This window comes from Vigna unguiculata, chromosome 7 (genome assembly GCF_004118075.2).
Source record: "Vigna unguiculata cultivar IT97K-499-35 chromosome 7, ASM411807v1, whole genome shotgun sequence".
NCBI classification, from domain to species: Eukaryota; Viridiplantae; Streptophyta; class Magnoliopsida; order Fabales; family Fabaceae; genus Vigna; species Vigna unguiculata.
The window spans coordinates 9,379,603-9,402,776 of record NC_040285.1 but is presented as its reverse complement, the minus strand read 5'-3'; the positions used below and the strand labels follow the sequence as shown (position 1 = coordinate 9,402,776).

The following is a 23,174-nucleotide window of genomic DNA, read 5'->3' as shown; positions in this document are numbered from 1 at the left end:
TGTAATTTGTGATTGGTGGATGTTCATTTAAAGCAAGGAATCAACGCTACTTTTACATTGATTTTACACATCTGCATTTAAGTTTTCAATTGTGTGTTGCATCCGTAAATCTGCCTGCCAAACCCCCCTATGTTATTATGTTGTGTTGATCTGGAAATTGACGTTTTGAACAAGAACATTGGTCGTTGGGAGACGACTTGGTTCAACTGTCACATACTATATTTTAAGTGTTTTAATTTGGTGGGGTACGACCTCTATCAGTATGACGCTTGGCGACGCGGGACGAGCCACCAGGTGATAGAGTTCAAAACAATGGCAGTAGCCACTGTCTACACGGGGTGCCTGGCGACGGGGGTGGTCCCACCAAGTGATGACGGTGTGATGGGATTACTGGAAGGCGCTTGGCGCCTGGCGGTGTGAGATGCCCGCCAAGCGGTCTGAACCAGTTTTCGCCTAGTGACGTGAAAGGTGCGCCAGGTGATTTTGGGTGCAGAGTTGGTTTGTGAGGAGGATTTCTACACAGCTTTGGATGAGTGTCATGATGCGATGCTTTGGCCGGAGGCCCAGTTATGAGTTTAACTTGTGCTGGGGGTAACACGTGGCCACTCTAGGTTGTAGCCTGGTGGTTTAGGAAGTTTAGTGGAGTGCGCGAGATCGTGGCTCGTACGACGAGGTTTCGGATGATTGCCCTCTTTAGTGCATCTGATTGAGTTTGGTAGTCTGGGAACAACTACGGACTTCAGTTCGTTTTGGGGGAACTCCACTTGGTGTTGCGATGTGAGGCCATGGCAAATTTTATTCCCGTAGAGGGGCAAGTAGATACTCGTGCAATAAAGATCGATCTGTATACTCACCAAAGGGTGTATAATCAAGAGGCGTCTATCGGAAGGTTTGAAAGTTGAGAAACTGAGGAATGGGAAATGCTAACATGAATTATTTGTTTAAAGATGCATTAATTATGTTATGTTGCATTTGTTCATTTTATTTGAGCTCACCCTATCTGTGTTTGTTTGGCGATGATCATGTAACTTGTTACATGGGAGCAGATGGTGATGCAGGTGAGCATGCAGATGCATAGTATTGGAGTGGGGACAAGCCATGGGAGTTTTACGAGTTTTATTCATGAAATATTTTGTAATGGTTTTGAGAAACGATTATGTTTGTAATAATTGAACGCCGAGGTTTTTATTATTACTGGCGCATTAACTTTGGATTTTAAATTTCCCGCGTTTTTGGGAAAAGCAATTATTAATAAATGAGGTTATTCATATGTTATCTAAATTTTTTGTTTTAAATAAGTAATTTTCGGCTAGGATGTTACATTTGGTATCACAGTCGTGATTTCAATGATTTCATGGGATCTTTGGGGAGTGAGCTTGTCGCGTTGATATGTGTAAGGGTTGTATTGCCTTGCTGTGAAATTGAAATATAAGTTGTTTGATTTACCAGTTAAATATGTGGTGCATTCAGGCTATGGCAAATAGGAGAATGAGGAATGATGCAGGCGCTGACGAGATTGCATAAGCAATCCATAGGATGGTTGACGCTATGCAACCTGTTGCAGCTCAACCAAGGGCCATGGTTCCACCAACGAGACCGGTGATTATGGAAGATTTGTTGAAGCATAAGCCGTCAAAGTTTAACGGCAAAGCTACTCCTAATGAGGCCGATGCTTGGCTCAGGGAGTGTGAAAAGATATTCAGAGTTCTGGCTTGTATGGAGGAGTAACAGTTGACTTTCGCCACATTTATACTTATTGGCGATGCTGAGTATTGGTGGACGGGAATGCAGTAGCAGATGCAAACCCGATAAGAGGAGGTGAATTGGGCAAACTTTAGGACGAGATTTCTGGAGAAGTATTTTCCAGATTCTGCCAAACATGCTTTGGATGCTGAGTTTCTCACCTTGTAGTAGGGCAACCGATCAGTGCAGGCATATGTGGACCGCTTTGAGTACCTGGCGAGATTTTACTCGTAAGCTATCAAGGAGGAGTGGCACTGTAGAAAATTCGAAAGGGGTCTGAAGCACGAGTTGTGCAGGTTTCTAGTGCCACTACGGATCCGAAAATTTCCAGTTCTGGTGAAGCAAGCCAGAACAATAGAGGAGCTTGAGATAGGACCCAGTCGGGTTGGGAGGTCACAGAAAGGTACCTCGGAGACTAAGCAGCATAAGACACTATATAGCAGACCATAATCGTCCTCTCCAGGGTTGAAATGCTATAATTGCGGGGGTGCACATTTTCGCAGGAATTGTACTAGAGTTGCGGGCAGTTTAGGAGGTAGCACTAATCATGTGAAGTGCTACAAATGTTAGTAGATGGGGCATTATGCGAGGCAATGTCCTAATAAGAAGACAACTGGAGAAACACCATAACAGCATAAACAACAGAAGGTGTTAACAGAGAGGCCCTGAGCTATTGGGAGGGTTTTTGCATTAACCAGTACTGAGGTCACTCAGTCAGGTAACCTCATACTTGACCGATGTTTGTTATTTGACCATAGTGTTTTGGTTCTGTTTGACTCAAGGGCTACTCACTTATTCATCTCCAAAGAGTGTGTGAGTAGACTTGGACTGGTAGTCCGAGATTTGGGGTGCGAACTAGCGGTCTCGACACCTACATCAGGCCAAGTCTCGACCAACTTAGTTTGTGTCGGATGTTCTATAGAAGTGTTAGGACATAGGTTCAAAGTGAACCCCATTTTCTTGTCATTGGAAGGACAAGATGTAATATTGGAAATGGACTGGTTGTCAAACAATCACGTCATAATTGATTGCAGACGGCGCAATGAAATATTCCCAGAAACTGATGGGTTAGCACTGATCTCTACTCGAGAGGCACTAAAAGAGGAGGCAGAAGGAGCTTCTTGCTTCATGATAATGGTTCAGTCAGAGAAGAAGAGTACAACTGATCTTATCAGAAGCATACCGATAGTATACGAATATGCAGATGTATTCCCAGATGAAGTTTTGGGATTACCGCCAAGCAGAGAAGTAGACTTTACCATTGATCTTATTCTGGGAGTTGGGCCTGTGTTGATGGCACCATACATAATGGTACCAGCAGAGTTGGCTGAGTTGAAGAAGTAGATTGAAGATTTGTTGCAGAAAAAGTTTATTCGACCTAGTGCGTCGCCATGGGGGGCTCTAGTGCTACTAGTCAAAAAGAAGGATGGGAGCTCCAAACTCTGTGTAGATTATCATCAACTGAATAAGCTGACCATCAAAAATAAATATCCATTGCCCAGAATTGACGACTTATTGGACCAGTTGAGGGGAGTGGGGGTGTTCTCCAAAATTGATCTACGGTCAGGGTATCATCAAATCCTGGTCAAACCAGAGGATGTCCAGAAGACTGCTTTCAGATCTCATTATGGGCACTATGAATACGTGGTAATGCCATTTGGAGTGACCAATGCCCCGTCGATATTCATGGACTACATGAATAAAATCTTCCGACCGTGGTTAGATAAGTTTGGCGTGGTATTCATTAATGACATTCTTATTTATTCCAAGGATCGAGAGGAACATACTGATCATCTGTGGGTTGTGTTGGATGTACTTAGAGAGCACCAATTGTATGGGAAGCTGTCCAAATGCGAGTTTTGGCTGGAAGAAGTTCAGTTTCTTGGTCATGTGATCTCAGCACAAGGTATTGTAGTAGACTCGGCCAAGATTGATACAATGATGAATTGGGAGCGACCACAAACAATATCAGAAGAGAAGGTGAGTCCTATGACGCAACTTACTAGCAAAGACCAACCTTTCTCCTGGACAGATAGTTGCGAGATGTGCTTTGGGGAGATGAAGAGAAGGTTGACCACAACTCCAGTCTTAGCAATACCAGATACGACCAGGACATTTGAAGTATACTGTGATACATCGTACCAAGGTCTGGGTTGTATTCTAATGCAAGAGAAAAGACTGGTGGCTTATGCATCTAGACAATTAAAGATGCACGAGAAGAACTATCCTACTCATGACCTCGAACTGGCTGTAATTGTTTTTGTTCTCAAAACATGACGACATTATCTTTACGGCTCACAATTTCAAGTCTTCAGCGATCATAAGAGTCTGAAGTACTTGTTCGAGCAGAAGAAGCTAAATATGCGACAACGACGATGGATGGAGTATCTCAAGGACTACGACTTTGAGCTATTATATCATCCTGGTAAAGCTAATGTCGTAGTGGATGCCTTGAGCAGGAAACGAGTACATATGTCCTCTATGATGATGAAAGGATTGGAGTTGATAGAAAATTCGAGATATGAACCTAGAACTACAGATATGTTCTGATCATATCCGGTAGGGTATGCTGAGAGTTACTAATGACTTCCTTGCTGAGATTAAAGCAGAACAAGGGAAGGATAAAGAATTACAACAGATTGTGGGATGGTTGGGCATAGAAAAAGGTAAAGACTACAAGATTGGGACATATGGTATTCTTCGTTATCGGAACCGTGTGTGTGTTTCATAGGGGCCAAGACTGAGAAAGAGAATTCTAGAAGAGGGCCATAAGAGTCGTCTTAGCATACATCTTGGTATGACTAAGATGTGACTGACTTATTGCGAGCTTGTGTACTGGATCACCTGGGTAGTTGGAGTGAGGTACTTCCTTTGGCAAAATTTACTTACAATAACAATTATCACTCCAACATCGGGATGTCACCTTATGAAGCACTGTATAGGAGGAGGTGCAGAACTCTATTGTGCTGGAATCAGGATGGCGAATCAGTCGTGCTTGGCCCTGAGTTTTTACGATGACCACTGATAAAGTGAAGATGATACGGGACAGGATGAGGGCCACTCAGAGCAGGCAAAAGTCTTATCCTTCCTCAAATGAAGCCATACCCAATCCCCTTCCTTGAAAAGGACTTCCTTCCTTCCCTTGTTGCCTAATTCTTGATAATTCTTCACCTTCCTTTCAATGGCTTCCTTGACTTGTGTGTGCAAGTCTTGGATCATTTTAGCCTTTGCCTCCCCATCTTGGCAAGTCCATGACTCTTGAGTGGGAAGTGGAAGAAGATCAAGAGGAGTTAAAGGGTTAAATCCATACACTATTTCAAAGGGAGAGTGGGAGGTGGTAGAGTGCACAACCCTATTGTATGCAAACTTTACATGGGGAAGAAGCGCCTCTCATTCCCTAGTGTTGTGGACTATTATGCACCTTAATAGTTGACCCAAAGTCCTATTGACCACCTCAGTTTGACCATCACTTTGAGGGTGACAAGTGGTGGAAAAGAGGAGTTTGGTTCCAAGTTTTTCCCACAAGGTCCTCCAAAAATGGCTGAAGAACTTTGTGTCTCTATCACTTACAATGGTCCTAGGTAGGCCATGAAGTCTCACTACTTCCTTGAAGAAGAGATTGGCAATATGTGTTGCATCAACTTTGTGGCATGGAATAAAATGGGCCATTTTAGAAAATCTATCCATTACCACAAAGATGAAATCTCTACCCTTTCTAGTCCTTGGGAGCCCTAGAATAAAATCCATTGAAATGTCTACCTAAGGCTTGGAAGGGATGGGTAAGGGAATGTAGAGACTATGAGGTCCTCACAAGAGCATAAAGCTCTTTATCATAGGTAGAGTAGTTTAGATGACTTCCTTTGAGTTTTTCACTAAAGTAGGCTATGGGATGGCCCACATTGGAGGCATCACACTCTATTTCAAAAGTCTTGGAAAAGTTGGGGAGGACTAGGAGTGGTGCTTTGATAAATTTCTCTTTTAATGTTTCAAAGGCCTTTGTTTGATCAATACCCCACTTGAAGTCAACTCCTTTCTTTACCAACTCATTCAAGGGTGCGGCTATGATGCTAAAATTAGGCACAAATCTCCTATAAAAGCTAGCCAACCCATGAAAGGACCTTAGTTCACTAACATTCCTAGGTGTGGGCCAATCTTTGATGGCCATGACTTTCTCTTGATCCACATGGACCCCATGTTTGCTAATTTTGAACCTAAGGAAGATCACGTGATCCATGCCAAAAACATATTTCTCCATGTTGGCAAATAAAGATTGTTTCCTTAGGGTACTTAGCACATCCCTTAAGTGTTGAAGATGATCTTCTCTAGATATACTATAGATGAGTATGTCATCAAAATAGACCATAACAAATTTGCCCAAGTATGGTCTAAGCACATGATGCATGAGCCTCATGAAAGTGCTTGGTTTTGAAGGAGGTTTTCCACTCATCTCCTTCCTTGATTCTTATTTGGTTGTAACCACTCTTCCAATCTATCTTTGAAAAGATGGTTGCACCATGAAGCTCATCAAGCAAGTCATCTAACCTAGGGATGAAATGCCTATATTTGATGGTGATATTATTGATGGCCCTACAATCTATACACATTCTCCATGTTCCATCCTTTTTTGGAACTAGGATCACAGGCATAACACAAGGGCTCATACTATGTTGCACCCATCCCTTTTCTAACAAATCATTGACTTGTTTTTGAATTTCTTTGGCATCCTCGGGATTGGTCCTATAGGTTGGCCTATTGGGCAAAGATGATCCTTGGATGAAGTCAATTTGATGTTCTATACCTCTTAGAGGTGAAAGTCCCTTTGGGGGATCTTGGAATACATCCTTGAATTCATCTAAGACTATAGACAAGTCTTGAGGACACTTAGGAGGAGGGTTTTGAAAGGAACAAGAAGACTCACTTGGATAAGCAAGAAAAATTTGTTTTTGAGAAAGCATTACCTTTTTAGCTCCTTTGAAGGAGATCAAGCTCTTCCTTGCTTCCTTGGTGTGCGCCATAAGTTGCACCTTCTCTTCCTTTCTTTTCTCAAACATTTGTTTTTTGTCATCATTTACTTCTTTGGGGGATAAAGGTAGTAATGTGATCCTTTTGCCTTGGAAGTTAAAAGAAAATTTATTGGAATGACCATCATGGAAAGCTTTTTTGTCAAATTGCCATGGCCTTCCAAGAAGTATGTGAGTTGCTTCCATGGGCACTAAGTCACACAAAACATTATCCTTGTAACTCCCAATGGAGAAAGTGATGAGAACTTGTTTATCCACATTTATTTCACCATTTTCACTTAACCAAGATAGTTTACAAGGCTTGGCATGAGGGATGGTGTCCAAGCCAAGCTTGTCCACTACCCTTGTGTTAGCCACATAGACACAACTTCCACCATCAATAATGAGGGAACAAGTCTTTTTGTTGATGAGGCATCTTGTATGAAAAATATTTTCCCTTTGAGATTCAAATTCCTTTGGAACTTGGCCCAACATGCGCCTCACAACTAAAAGACCTCCTTCATGATGTTTGATCTCATCTTCACTTGAAGGGAAAGAAGTGTGTGATGAACTACTCTTGGGGGAAGAGGGAGGGGAATGTTCACTTTCAACTTCTCCTTTGGAATTCAAGAACATGTTCCTCTTTGAAGGACAATTGGAGGCTATGTGTGCAAAGCCTAAGCATTTAAAACGTTTGATAGAACTAGTTCTTGGCTCTTGAGGAGAAGTTGGTTTATCAATAAAAGACAATAATATAACTCCTTCCTCTATATGATGTTACAATAATTCTTTCTTTTTGAAATCCCATCAGCATGAATCTCATCCACTAAAAGAAAATTTTTAATCAGTGACAAATTTTTAGTAACAAAAAACATGTTTGGAGACCAATTTCCTAATTAGAGACCAATTTAGAGATAAATTATTTGGGTAACAAAAACTTAGGAGCTAATATTATTGACCAATTTATAATAAAAAGTTTAGTTACCAATTTAGAGACCAATTATAATTTTTTGAAACTATTTTAGTTACCAATATTTTTTAATTTATAAGATATCTAAATTATAGTGATTAATTATTTTTTAGGGTTAAATATGTTTTTTCTCCCTCAAGTTTAGCGAAATTTGGAATTAGTCCCTCATTAAAACTTTTGATCAATTTAGTCCTTCATCTTTAAAAATGCGTGAATTTAATCATTTTAATCAAATTTTGTTAAGTTTATCTGACATTTCAAACGCATTTCATGATAGTATTTAAATTATTTACGCTGTTTGACACATTTTTGCTTCAATGTTAACTTCATAAAATGTCAAATAAACTTCATAAAATTTGGTAAGAAGGACTAAATTCATGCATTTCTAAAGATGAAGGACTAAATTGGTATAAAGTTTTGAAGAGGGACTAATTCCAAAATTCACTAAAACTTGAGGGACCAAAAACATATTTAACCCTATTTTTTATCAAAATTGATCATTATTCAAAAATTTTGTTGTAATGATCGGTGATTATTAACATATTTATAAGTGAACACCACACGTATTATTAAGATAAAGTAAGGGTTCACTTCCATCCCTTATATTTATAATTTTCATTGATTATCTTAGACTTTGTAACCTTGGCTTAAGTTTCGAAATTATATCATCAATGAAATAAAAACAAAATCAAGGATCCCACGGCAAAAAAGTCACAATAACATATCAAAATCTACTATTCACCTATCTTGTGCCTAAGTTTTTGCCGTGTGGAAGTGTATTACCGAAACAAAGATACACTGAATTAACCTAAATAAAAGCAAAACATCACCTATTGATGACACCTTGCTGCAAGAATCTAATTCTATATTAATATAGTATTTAAAGATATAATAATGAAGTCACTTTTACGGACGTAAATTAATTATTGAACTAATTCATGACATCTGGATATACATAATTTTAAGTACCTTAATTTTAGATACGTGGTTGAACACAAGCATCAACCAAAATACGAAAAAAAATACTCCTAAAAATTGAGGTCCATATTTTTATTTGCTTCATTAAAAAATATTTCTTTAATATCTACTTTACATTCCTACAATTTACTTGAGTGGCTCTAATTTATTATACTCAACGTAAGCTTAAATGGTACAAATTTAAAAATATTCCTAATAATTATAATTAATTTAGTTATGAATAGTCAATCTAGCCGGCCGACTTTAATAGCTACTGATCTTTGTTGACATTATATTCTGACACTTAGTCAGCACTGTTGTTGTAGTGGTTATTGCAGACATAAATGCTTTGAAATAGATTCCTATCAAATCGAAATACCTAGAATGTGGTACTTGAAAACATATCAAATCTCTGAGCCCACTAATTAAGAAAATGGTTGGAACAATAATAACATTGTCAGGTTTTATAGAGGGAGAGATTAACATAATAATTCAAAATATTCTTAATGTTCTAGTTCAAACTTTTTTCTAACGAACTTTTGACGATAACATTTTAAGATCTACAATGAAACTTGATGGAAGTAAAATCGAGAACCTTATTATTTGTGGTCAGGTTACCAGACATGTAAATGGCTCCACCACCATTTACATTTGATGCCAAACGATTACAAATATCATCTATATACTCTGATTATAAGAGGCACGATCTCTATTTTTGAACCATTTTAATGTTCAATCATCAATTATTTATTACAAATTCGATATACAATGATCGAAAGAGTTGCATTAAATTACTCTTACATTTAGTAAAAATAAAACTATTTAGTGGCACTGTTTTAATTCTCCATGAAATAATTTAACTTTCGAGTGATTTCAAGTGACGTCCATATTTTTATTTTTGTCAACTTATTTCAAGGGATTTCAGATTTAACTGATTATTAATTGTTAATTAACAAATCTCCCCGCATTGACATTATTATCAACATATTTGCATCCAAATTTATGTATAAAGACTTGCAATATTCCTTGATGAAAAAAAAAATTGTAGTATTGCTTATAGGTGTTACTCCACATGACAAAATCATTATAAAGTTTTCTATCACACTCCTCTCTAATATTTCAAATCCTTTACTCTTTCGGTGTTAGTATATGTTGATTAAGTTATGTGTTTGTCATTTTTGCCTCATTCTTCATAACCATTCTTATGAAGAATGGTTATGTAATTTTTTATCGTCTATGTTAATTGTTATTATTGTTAATAAAAGGAGTTAAATTTACAATTTCTCACACTTTCTCTTCCAAACTCATTAAACTAATCTTAGGTTTTTCAAATATTAGTGAGAGAGTTGAATTTATAAATCTCTTTCACTTTTCCTTCCAACTTATCACTAAATCAACTTAATATCCCTCACGTAAAAAAATCATATTTGAATCTAGAATTGTTTACTAGACCAATCAACGTTAATATGTAATTTTTATCTTATTTAGTAGATGGTTTTTCTAATGTAGTTCTTTGTTTGTATAATAGACTTTCTGCATTGAATTTGATTGAACTAATTAGAAAATCAGGCCTTTAAAGCCAAGTATATCGAATGTGTGAGTTGTAGTAACTGAAAAAATGATTGGAACAATAGTGATCCAACTTCTACAAATAGAGTGGTAGATTCACAAAGTAATTTAACTATATGAATGCTTTGCTTTAGAAATCTATTATAGAGACTTTCAACTAGAGCAAATGAAAAAAACATTTTTTCAAAACAAAAATAACGTAATTTTGAATATAAAAAATTATTTGAAAGTTTTTTCTTACATAATTAAAGATTAGGTCAATAACAAGTGTTTGGTTTGTGAAAGAAAAAGGAATGTAAATTGTGAGGATTATAGATTATCTAAATATGTATCTAAATGTATGAAAACATCTTTCTCAGTTGACATATGTATGTTATCCTCATTTTTTGCATTGATGACTCGGTATTATTGAAATTTCTACTTTTAATTCTATATTCCAAATAACTACACTAAATTGTGAAAAACGAAATCTTAATACACAAAGCATAATCTCAACTACACTCAATAAAAAAAACTAATATTCACCTTTGATTGTTTTTACGAAGGCTCTTTTGTTGTTTTTCTCATTTTGATCATGGTTCCATAACTATGTTTAGAACTTTATCATTTGACGAACCTGATGCACGGTGTTGTGGACGGGTATGAACGTATTGGATAGAGACTGATGTATTTGTACTCACAGACTTGTCTCCATGCCCCCTCCTCCCCTTACGCGTAATGGAAACGTTTTGATGAAATAGTGTAGACCACATTCACATTACATACAATGAAGATATTTCTTAATGAATTAATAATAACAAGTACATGTAAACCTCAGTCACACTCACACTAAACTCCAAGCACTAACACAAAAAAATTTTTCCACGTCACCCATTTTATATCACACAAGCAATAAAGAGCTAACATGAAAAAGTAACCGGTGATATTTTTGTAAATACAATGTCAAAAATGACGTCGGCCCTTCAAATACCCAATGTCAAAACCCTCTTTGACATCAACAGCCCTAGCTTCCACGTCTTTGGACATCTGTTTCCCACATCTTCGACATCGGTTCCCACAACTCCGATGTCTTTAGAGTACTAAAACGTCTGTTACCTCATCTCTGACGTCTTTGGATGTCTGTTCCCACAACCACCAACATCAAATTGTTTAAAAATTAGAACAGAAACAAGGCGAGACCCATTTCTTTTTCACTGTTCTTTCGCGCTTTCTCTTCCCCAGCATTTCGATGACCTCGGTTACGTGAACGAACGTGAGTTTTTCTTTGTTTAATTTGAAATGCATCTTGTTTCCTTGTCTTCGTTGTGGTTTTCTTGAGTTTTGAATCGAATGGTTTCTGCATTTCTGATATTTCAAGGCTTTAAGGGTTTTGTTTGCAGCAACGACGACGATGACAAATGCCACTTCTAACGGTGGTGACAAGGAACTAAGGTGAGTTGAGTTTTATCTAACTCAAATGCATGTTGCCTTGTTTTCATTTTGACCAAATAGTGTTCTGGAAGGTGCATTTTCAAGGCTCCAAAGGGGTGGTGATGTCTCCCTTAGGCCACCCTCTTCAGCGGTAGAGACGAGGATTTGAGGTCATCCTCCAACTTCGTTCAAAGCTATGATGTTTGGGTACAAGGTTAGTTTTTGGTTTTCATATACATATTGCCATTTGTCTCTTGATTGCATGATTGGTATTGAGTTTCAATTTAACTTTTTTATTTAATCTTAGACAAATTTTTTTAGCAATTTGAGGAACTTCTTTTAAGAAGTTTCTTTCACCAAATATTTTAGTAGATTTATTTTTGTCATTTTTCTTTCCTTTAGATTTTTAGAATAATTAGTATTAAAATTAGTTTTATGTAAGTCTTAATGTTGATATTTACATAAGAAATATTTTAGATGTGGTTAATTATTAGGTCAATTGTGATTTATAATTTTAGCTTTATTGGATTTTTTATTATTATTAGGTGTATTGTTTCTTTATATATTATAATTTTATTTGAACATTAAGCGGACCTTAGTTTTTGTTTGAGTTTCAATACAAATGGTTAAACTTTTAATCGTTCATACTAAATCATGAATTGTCGATCGAATAGTTTGAAAAAACTATTTTTGATAATTTGCTATAACTTGTAAATTGAGGTTTATGCATAAATTTGATTAAATTTTAGTTGAGACTATTTTGTTTTGTTTTTCGGATGCATACTTGATTTTGGTCATGAGTGATCACTTTCATTTCATGTACTTCGAAAGCCATTGCGAAATGCTACTGAAATTTTGTCAACTAAGTATTTGTGATTGATGGTAGGGGTCATTAACAACTATTGGTCATCATTCCAAGACAATGCACGATTGTATGGTTTTGTTCCATGCATTCGAAGATTAAACCTCATTTGAAATTCATGTTACAAATGTAGGTGTTACTTTTTTTGTATCATCTACTCAGTTATATTAATACTAACCTATGTTTCCAAATTTTCCAATTTAATTATACTTGTGGATAAGCCCAGAGCATAGAAAATTCAAGTATTATATCCAAAGGTTGAAACTCATTCATCTTAAAGTTATTAATTTTTGCATATTTATGACCTTGATTTCTGATTATTTTCTTTGTCATGTTTAGTGTAACAAATAGCAAGATTCATGAGAATGTGGCTATTACGTCATGTCTTGAACAAAAATCATCATTTGAGCTGCAATTAGAGATGAGTGGACATATGTAATATATATATATATATATATATATATATATATAAATATATATATATATATATATATATATATATATATAAATATATATATATATATATATATATGTATGTATATGTATATGTATATGTATATACCTTTCACATATTAGAAATCACATCAAACTTTAAATATTAATATCCACACATAACGAACTTGTATTATTTTTTTAACGATTCAAGAATCCATCACCTATACCGGATGTCATTATGAAAAAAATAAGACAAGAGTGGGTAACGTATTTATTGGAACGATGGAATTAGGGCCCAAAATAGCATTATGACTTTGCTTGAAAACTTTCTAGAATTCGCCGCTAGTGGTAAGAAGGTAAGTCTTTGGTTTCTTCTTCCTATGGCCAAATAGATACTTTGAACCTTAGGGTTTTGATTATTGCTTGTTGCTATTGTGCCTTTCTATGCGTGGGGTAGATAAATGGAGGATCTTTTTTCATTTCAATGCCATATATCACATTAGTTGTTCTACAACCGATGTCAAAATTTTTAAACTTATTACATCGGTATTATCTACATCAGTGAATTGGTATGCTTTATTGTTTATTCTTTTGAGAATTTGAAAAGGGTTATCTCTTCCACCCTAGAGTTTGGATTTTCATTGATTTAGAAATCTATATTTTCTTAAATGAACCAAAACTCAATCTCTAGGTTCAAAGATGACTTCTTTCCACATTCCTTGTCTCATTATTTTAACTTTACTATTGCATTCACATCACTAAACATCATTTCCTTTGGAGTTGGAAATAAAAATATACTAAGGGGGATCAAAGGATTAAACCCAAAAACAATCTCAAAAGTTAAGTGGGTAGTAGTAGAATAAACTACTCTGTTATATGCAAACCTAATTTAAGGTATGTGTATTTGCCATTCTTTGAGAGTTTTAAAAATCATGCATCTAAAAAGTTGGGAAAACATTTTATTAACCACTTTTATTTGATCATCTATATGAAGGTGAAATTAGTTGAAAAAATAAGTGTAGCGCCTTACTTGCTCCAAAGAGTCCTTCAAAAGTGAATGTGGAACTTAGCGTTTCAGCCAGATATAATGTCTCTAAGAAGCCCATGCAATCTAACCACTTCTTTGAAAAACAAATTAACAATAAGAAACATATCATCAACTTTGAAGTATGGAGTAAAATGAGCCATTTTTAAAATATGTCGACTACCACAAAGATAGAGTCACGTTCATTGCTTGATCTTGGAAATCTTAGTACAAAATCCATTGCAAAGAATGTAAGGAATTCGAATGGGTGTTTATATACCACGAGATAAAGTAAGACCAAAAAAATGTTATTTCAAAATTTTTGAAGTCTCATTAGCACCAAATTAACATCAAAGTACTGCATAAGTCCATTGTCAGGTGCTTATAGTTCAATGGAGAAAGGCACGTCACTTGAAAATGCTTCAAAACAAATGTTGAACTGAGTCATCAAAATAATATCCAAATAAAAAATAAGACTTTCTTTCTTAAAGACATTTTAGAACTTCAACTTTCTTTCACTCAATAATTTTGGATAAAAGTGTTGGCTGAAATTAAAAGCTCCTAAATGGGTTAGACAAGCTTTAAATTCCTCCATACTTCTTTATGCACACCTTTAACTTCTTTGGGCTCAACACGCTCAATTAAAAATGTTATGAATTGCATATGTTTTTACTTGAATGAAAATTTCTAATTTATAGCATTTATAAACCAAATACTAATTTATTCTACAAATCTTTATTCATTTGAAGTTTATTTAAGATCATCGTCATTCATCCATTCATGAATAAAGAAAAAAGAATGAAAAAAATGAATTTAATGGAGAGAGCTTAACAAAGCATTTGGAATAAGAAATTAGGATAAATGGTAAAACAACTGATAATATAAAATAGAAGATGAGGACAAAAACTTATTTGTGGAATAATATTTTTCATGGGGAGAAATCATCTACAAATCATGTTACTTGGTTGTACAACAACTATAACAAATAGGTAATATGGGGGAGTGAGGAACAAATGAATAGGAGAAAACATTCATATGGATGAAGAAATTATTTGTTTCGAGAAGAGACAATATTAGTACATAATATGATTAAACACTACAAGAATTTAAGTAATTATCAATGTGGTTTTATTAACGAAAACAAATTTTTGGTAAATCAAATTGGGTTAAATATGTTTTAGGTCCTCAAACTATTGAGCATTTTTGGTTTTGGTCCCTCCTTCAAACTTTCATCTATTTTGGTCTCCCGTCTTCTGAAACTCGTGGAATTAGTCTCCATTTTAGAATGTCGTTAGTTTTTTTTTAGCTGGCAAACGGAGTTCCACGTCACACGTTATTTTAAGGGTCAATTAAGCTACAATGAAACATGGAAAATGAAAATTAATTATCTTATTTTACTCATAAGCTTCAAAGAGGATTAAAACCCTAAAATTATGATTTGAGGATTGGAACGGTGCTAAGGTGCTAAAGAGTGTCACTGAATTTGTGGAGTTAGTGTTCGTGTTGGGGAAACTAAGGCAACACATTCATCTTTGTGTATATCTTGAGTCAGTGATGAAGAGTAGAAGCAAAGGTTTTAATTTTACATAAAGGAAGATTGGTTCGAAAATGTCGTAGAGTTGTGCCTCGTCTTCAGAAATAGCATCAAAAGTATGTGGGTGTGGGGAAAGATTGATGCTCGTAAAGGCAACAATTGTGAAGAACAAGGGCAAATTATTTTGGAGATGTAGAAATTAGGCTGTAAGTATAACAAATTCCATTACTTTTGATTGAGTTTGATCTGTGGTAATGGTTTAATCTTTTTCTTTTGCAGTTCAATTCACACTATAACTATTTTGAGTGGGTTAATGAAAGGAATCTGAATTTGAAGGTAAAGAATTTGATATTGAAGCTAACAACAAAAAAATAGTAGAAGAAGATAAAGTTTGCTTGGATAGGGAGAAAGTTATCCTGGAATTGACAAAGAAAAACGAGAAGTTGATGAGGAAATTGCAAAAAGAGAGAAGATTAGGGAAATTCCTGCAATTTTTATTTCTTATATCGTGGGCGTTTAAAATTGTATTTGTGGTTATGTTCTTGTTAAAGGTGAATTGTAATTAGGTTTGTAGTTATGAGCTGTGGTAGTGGTGATTTTTGGATAGGGTTAACCCTTTTGGATATGCACTAATGTTCTACGGGTTGTTAAGTTTTTGAGTTGTTGTAGTGATGATTTTTGGATAGCTTATGTATTTGTGGGAATTTGCTATTACTGAATGATATAAGAAATTGTTGTCCACTAATTTTGCTATTGGTTACATGTTGAATTTTAAAACCTATGATTGCATTGTTGTTGAATTCTTGTCCAATCTTTGGAAAGTCAGGTCACTTTACTGCTACAGAGTTTTAATTTTCTTCCTTTTGTGCTATTATCATCAATCTTTTGGCCATATCTGTAACTGCACGCAGGCTATTTTTCTTGTGTCATGTTTGTTGTTTGTAGCTTTAATGACATATTGGTTTGTTTTAAATTAGGTACTTTGTTAGCTTATGTGAAGATTGCTATAAATCTGGCTAAGACATAAATGAATTAATTCTTTAGTAATTTCAAAATTATGACAGTTTGAATCAAACAAATGATTAAGATCAAGTAATTATATAAAGTGGACCTTGCAACCATATCAATTAACCAACTGATAAGTCATTACAAAAAGCATAATGTTCGCAATAGTTTAGTAGTAGTCCATGATCTAAATGTGGTCCATGCATCAAAAGTGGTGCCTGCAACAAAAGGTGGTCCACCATAAGCCTACCCACCACTATAGTGTTCCATTAGTGGGTGACAATAATGCATAAATGTACACAAAAGAGACAACGTTTTCACTTAAACCAAAAACCAACTACAAAGTTACAATAAATCAAATCACATGGGTTGTCCAGTGGGTGCAGTGCTACTTGCTTGGGACCCTATAACTTGTAGAGTTGTGTTTCTTCGTGTTGTTGTTAGTCGTTGGTTGTTGGTGGCAACCAAGGATGTGGGTCTCTCCCTCCAACTCGCCCTCTACCTTCTTGATTCTGCAGAATTGCTACATTCAACTTGAGTTGTTGCAAGTCCAGGGGTGTTCCTCTGTGTGTTACTCTGTGAAATGGGTATTGAAATTTTTTTAAATATTGTATATGAAATTAAAGATAGAAATTGATAATCAAATATTACCTTTCTGGTTGTTTTGATTATGTTTCTCTTTTTGCAGGTCCTGATGTTATGCCCAAATTGATTACATCTTGTACACTTCATGGCAATATTTTTCTTAGTTATCTTTGAATGGCTAACATGTTCATCTGCTTCTCTCCTACGTAGTTTCTTGGATCGTCCTGGTGGTGTTTTGTAGATAGGTGGTAGTAGCTCTGGGAAATCACTTTTAGGTCACATTTGTTGTCCATTTATGGGGGTTATTTCAAGATCATAACAAGCCTGATATGCATTTTTCTTGTAATAAGGATGAACATAATCTTTAGGGTTTTCTAGCTTGTAGTGAATTGCAGTCATTGCATGCCTACATGGAATGCCAACCAAATCCCAAAAATGATAACTTTAGCTATGTTCAGTTAGGTCGACAACAAAATGTTCCATGGTGAACCCCTGAGTCACTTCAAACTTTGGCCCCCTAACCAGATTGGAATCCAATTTGCACTTTTTTCAATTTCCTTATCTAGTCTTTTTTTAGGTTTAGGCATCACTTTTCAGTATATAAATTGAATTTGTGTCTTAGGGATGCAAACCTACCCATGATGTATGATCTAATCCATTCCATCATAGTTATGATAGGTTTATCTCTAACAATCAGAATTGAACTATTGAAGGGCTCAGATAAGTTATTCATCAAGACACCACACCTAGGATACATTCTAAATTCATGTTTACACCAAGATTTCCTAGGGATTTGAAGTAACCAATTATAAGCATCAACATTAATTTTCTGCAACTCACCTATCTTTTTTTCCCATCCTTGATAAAAGGTAGCCTTTCCAACCCCCATCCCGGATGACAAATCCTCCACCAAATTTCTTTTTATAATTGCTGTAAAGGTGTCTCAAACAGAACCGATGCTCCACTCCTTCCAAGATCTCGTTGAATAATGTCATTAGTCCCTGCAAATAGTACAATTAGAGTTGAAAAATGGTTATGATTTGGTTTACCTTTTGTTGATTTGAAATGAAAACCTAACGATGAGATTGGATGTCCCCAATATCTTCTAGTAATAATGATAGAAACCATCTCCAAGTTTCTTTGCATTCATTTTCCACCACTGCAAAAGCTAATGGAAAGTACTGATCATATGGGTCTCTACCAACTACAACCAGTAATTGACCACCATAGGTTGTCTTTAAATGACAACCATCAACACTAATGAAAGGTCTACATTCAGTCAAAGAACCCTTGCTTGTAGCCATCTAAACACATGTAAAAAGACCTAAATCTTGATTATAAAGTAGGAGTGGGTTGGTTAATCTTGATCTTAAAGGTTTCAGCCTTTACTCTTAATAACTCAGCCACATAATCATAAAAGAGAGCATATTATCGTTGACCATCTCCCACCGTGCAGTCCATTGCAATTTCCTTTGCTTTGGCAACTTTCCAAGGTGTTACCCCAACACTATAATTCTTTCTAACTTCATCAATTATTTGGTTTACGGTCATGTTCCCCACATCTAAAAATTTGTCCAACAAAACCTGTGCAATCCAATCTTTATTTTCATTCTTGTTGAACATAACCCTCCCACACCTATGACTGCCAACAAGTGTCTTCACTCTAAAGGTTTGGCTACCACCAACCTTGCTCACCATTATTAGAAAGCCACATTTCTTTTTTACAAACAACCCTTACTCTTTTGTCATCATTCTTGACAAATTTGATTTCCTTCCCATTCAATACACTATGCTCCATAAGGGCATGCTTGAAATTCTTCAAGGAACAAAATTTCATCCCTAATATGAATTTGAAGCTCTTGTACTTCACAAATTTTTGCACTTTCTCACTAACACCTTTATCAGTATCAACATCAAAGCACAGTTGCTCACTATCATATTCTTCATTGATTTCATGTTGTCCAATGCAGTCATTAGTCAAAAATGACCCTTCACCAACATCTCTCTTTTTCCTTACCGAATTGGACTTTGCTTTCAATCTTTTCAACCTCTCCAATACCTATTGAAAATTTCTACATGGCACATCATGTGCAACTCTGTCATTATCCATGCCAAACCCATCATCATCATCAATAACCCTTTCTTCTTCACTCTCATCAAGTCTATCTCGAACCTCTTCTTCCCTACCCTCATTATCCCTAACCTCTTGTTCCCCCATTACCACTTCATCAACAACCACTTGGTCGACAACCACTTCCTCCAAAACCTCTTGCTATAAAACATATTCTTGTCCTGCCTCTTCACCCACTCCTTCAATACACTTAATTATTTTTGGCATACTAGGAAGATGCTCCACGTACACTTCAACTTATTCTTCATTATCTTCTGCATACTTAGCTAGGTTTAATGCTTCCCTATCATCACTCAGTAGCCTTAGATTGTTGTATAGGCTTTCAAATGAACCCTTCCACCAAAGTCTAACTTCACCACCATACTTGAATTCTTCGATTATCCCTAATGCTTTAAAAAACGACCATCGATCATGATCAATGCATTTAACTACATGTATTTCTCCACCAACATACTTCACTCCCCTATTCTTTTCAAACCTTCCCATATGATATAAAACGACATCAAAACCCATTTCGAACCCTACATTAGAAATCAACACAAAAATTATTTTGATGCTAACCTAATGGAACTAAACATACGAAGATAATGATGAAATTATTTGACAACTTACCTTCGTCGAAGAACTTCGTGAGACGAACCTCCCAATTTATGTTCGAGTTGGAAACCAAAACCCCCAATTTTTCTTCCAAAATCAAAACCCTATTCCAATTCGCAATCCCACTATCATCTAAGGCAAGCTCGTCTTCGAAATGAAAGTTGCAATCCCACTATCATCTAAGGCAATCTCGTGAAGGGTCTCTTCGAATCCCTACAGTCCCTTTACTTTCTACACTCTCTAATTAACATAACCACAACTTCTCAGTTAAAAAAATCAGGCTTAATTTTCATTTTCTTCGTTTCACTGTAGCTTAACTGTCTCTTAAAAATGGCGTGTGACGTGGAACTCCGTCTACCAACTCCAAAAAAAAAAAACTAACAACGTCCTAAAATGGGGACCAATTCCACGAGTTTCAGAAGATGGAGGACCAAAATAGGTGAAAGTTTGAAGGAGGGACCAAAACCAAAAATGCTCAATAGTTTGAGGACCTAAAACATAGTTAACCCAATCAAATTTATCGACATATTTTAAAATTTAAATTATTGATGAATATTATTGATGAATATTTTTGTTGGTAAGATCCATTAGTAAGCGGTGGCAGCGGTGGCGTGATAATGACTCAACAATGGTAGCAGTCGGAGTTGGAGGAGTAAGAGGACGAAAAAAAGAAAGAGAAGGAGGAAGAGAAGAAGTAGAAGGAAGAGGAAGATGAGGAAGAGAAGCCGAAGGTGATGCACTAGACACTTGACACGACCATGAAGGTTGTGGGGACACATCAAGGAAGAAAGGAGGGGGAAGAGGAGAAGGAGAAGAAGGAGAGGCATAAGAGGAAAAAAAAAGAAGAGGAAAAAGAGGAAGAAGAAGACTCCATCATGAAATTTACTGGTTGCTAGAATTTGTTAGTAGTTACCGATAGATACCGAAAAATTTACTGATGACTATTTAACACAACCATTTCCCAACAAGTGTACTGGTACGTATTAGTATCAACAAGTGTCGTATTCACAAGGATTTAGCAAGTATATTGGTAGTTTGATTTTTTGATTTGTGATAGAGAGTGCAAGTAAAAATAGAGAGTAGTTATTAGATAGATTGAGTGGAGTAGGGGCTATGAATTGATTTTGTCTCATCTTTTTCTACTACACCACTACCATCTTGTTACTTACTTTTCAAATCACTCAATATCCTAGGAGTAATCTTTCTATGTAGATCTATATTCATCCCTGATACACTAGAACCTAAGGACTCCAAACCTAGTGTGATTCCTCAACTCCTGGTATAATGAGTCCTTGCTTTAATGTGCAAGACTCTCTCCTCAAGCATCCACTCTAGTATGCCATGGAGCATCCAATACATGTATGATGATTTGATTGGACCACAATTTGAGGTTGGTTCCCCAACTTAATCCAAACCAGTTAAATAGAGGAGTGATCAAGTCATCATTAAGCAAAATTAAACCACAAACAATTGAATGAAAGTAGAGATAAATACCCAAGGAGTAGAAGTGAATAAAATCAGAATTAATTACATCAAACTTGAACACGAAGGGGTTCAACTACTTATAAAATATTACAATGCAATTCCAACAACATTTACACATAAGGTTTATACTAAGAGCACCTCCCTCGTGTCTCACTGACCTTATTCTATCCTACGGCTACATTGTGGAGCCTCCACTCAATGCTTGAAATGAGGACCCAAGCTCTTTATTTATAGGAATTTTTGGACGGTGCTCTGCCCAACTTTTGGCTCTCAGCCATGCACCGCCTTAAGTGCTGACCACCATTTTGTTGTGGCTCAACTCCAAAAGTCATATTCTAAATCCTTCCTTGATTGCCTTACTGGAGCTCAACTGTGAATTTGGACTCAACTGCATCATTTTTAATTCTTCGAGAATTTTGTGCAAAATCATTAAAAATTTATCAACTTCTTATTTTTCTTCTTTTTAATACCTCATTCTATAATTATAAGTTAAAATTGGTTATTTACTTACAAAATATGACCAATTAAAGTATTATAAGTGTCAAGTTTATATAAAAATTTTACATATTCTAAACACTTGTCATTTACTGACAAATTTTATAATCTTTTGATAAAACTTATTAATGACAATTTTACATAACATTGATAAATTAAAATTATTAACAAACTTTTGATATTATCGACGGATTGTATCTGTTACTGTTACATAATTTTCTTATGGTAATGGGAGGATTATAATGGGTTATAAAGTATAAACATGTAACAACTATATAACTAAAAGGGATTTGGACCTCAACAAACAGCAAAGAATTTTTGTTTGGTGTAAGAATAACTTGTAAAAGTAGAAAATTATAAGTTCACTCTCTAACCATATGTCCATTTTTGTCAACAAGAGAAATATGTGTAAAATCATACAAGGTGTAAAAGACTTGTTAAAGATGGGTGGATTTAATTACTACTTTTCATTTGATCTATATATACATTTTTTTCTACCCAACGCGAATATAGGTATGTAGTGACACATTTTATAGTTTATCATTTTTTTAAATATACGGAAATAATAGAACACGTGTTTTAGGTAAATTTCTTTAAAGCTGATATAATTATTTAATTAATAAATCTCTTTTCTTTTTTTGTTATGGACAAATGTCTTGTATCATGTAACAACTTGTTCATAAAATGAAAAGTTAAGAGATGTGTATGTCTTCTTTAGATAAAGTCATGAAAAATAATTGAGCGCCAAGAAAGAAAAATATATTGTGTTAAAATTCTGATAGGTATTTGAATAAGTCAAAATATTAAACCAATAAATTATTTATTAATGTGAAATAAATCAATATATACATACTTTTTAAATCAATAATTTAAAAATATTTTTATCATACTTATTTTAATAACATATGTAAGGCCCATTTTTATTGAGTGTCCTAATGTTTAAGGGCTGCCACACTGTTGGGCCTAAAGGCTGGCCCATAGGGTATCAAGGCCCCTAAAGCAGCTAAGGCGAAGGGAGCTGTCATTCTGGTAACGAGCTCCTGTTTTAAGCGAGAGCCATCTTGCTGAGTTCTTGCCTAAGCGAGAGTTCTTTGTTCCTCTCTTCGAGCTCTCGCTTAGGCGAAGGGAGCTCGCTTGAGCGAGGGAAACCTCTCGTCTGAGCGAGGAGCTGGGTGAGAATGCGTTCTTGTTTTATTACTTCTCTGTTCTTGGGTGAATGCCACATGTTTAGTTGGATTATGATGTTAAAGCATGTTTTGAGCAAATTTACATGTATGGAATGGTTTATGGGAGTTCATGGTGGTGTCCCATTTATATAATTGAGTAAGGATTCAAGGTAAGGATTGCATCCTGACACTCTAAAGAGTCAGTT

The 23,174-nt window shown here is 35.5% G+C and overlaps 1 protein-coding gene across 1 annotated transcript; it reads right to left on the bottom strand.

The window, feature by feature from the left end:
- Nucleotides 1-6,128: 6,128 nt before the first annotated feature.
- Nucleotides 6,129-7,379, bottom strand: LOC114191135. The gene has a single exon (XM_028080320.1). The coding sequence runs from the start codon at nucleotides 7,377-7,379 to the stop codon at nucleotides 6,129-6,131; it is 1,251 nt and encodes a 416-aa protein (XP_027936121.1).
- Nucleotides 7,380-23,174: the final 15,795 nt, after the last annotated feature.

Excerpts from the sequence above, each read along its gene's own strand:
- LOC114191135 (XM_028080320.1), bottom strand. The coding sequence starts at position 7,379 with ATGTTCTTGAATTCCAAAGGAGAAGTTGAAAGTGAACATTCCCCTCCC.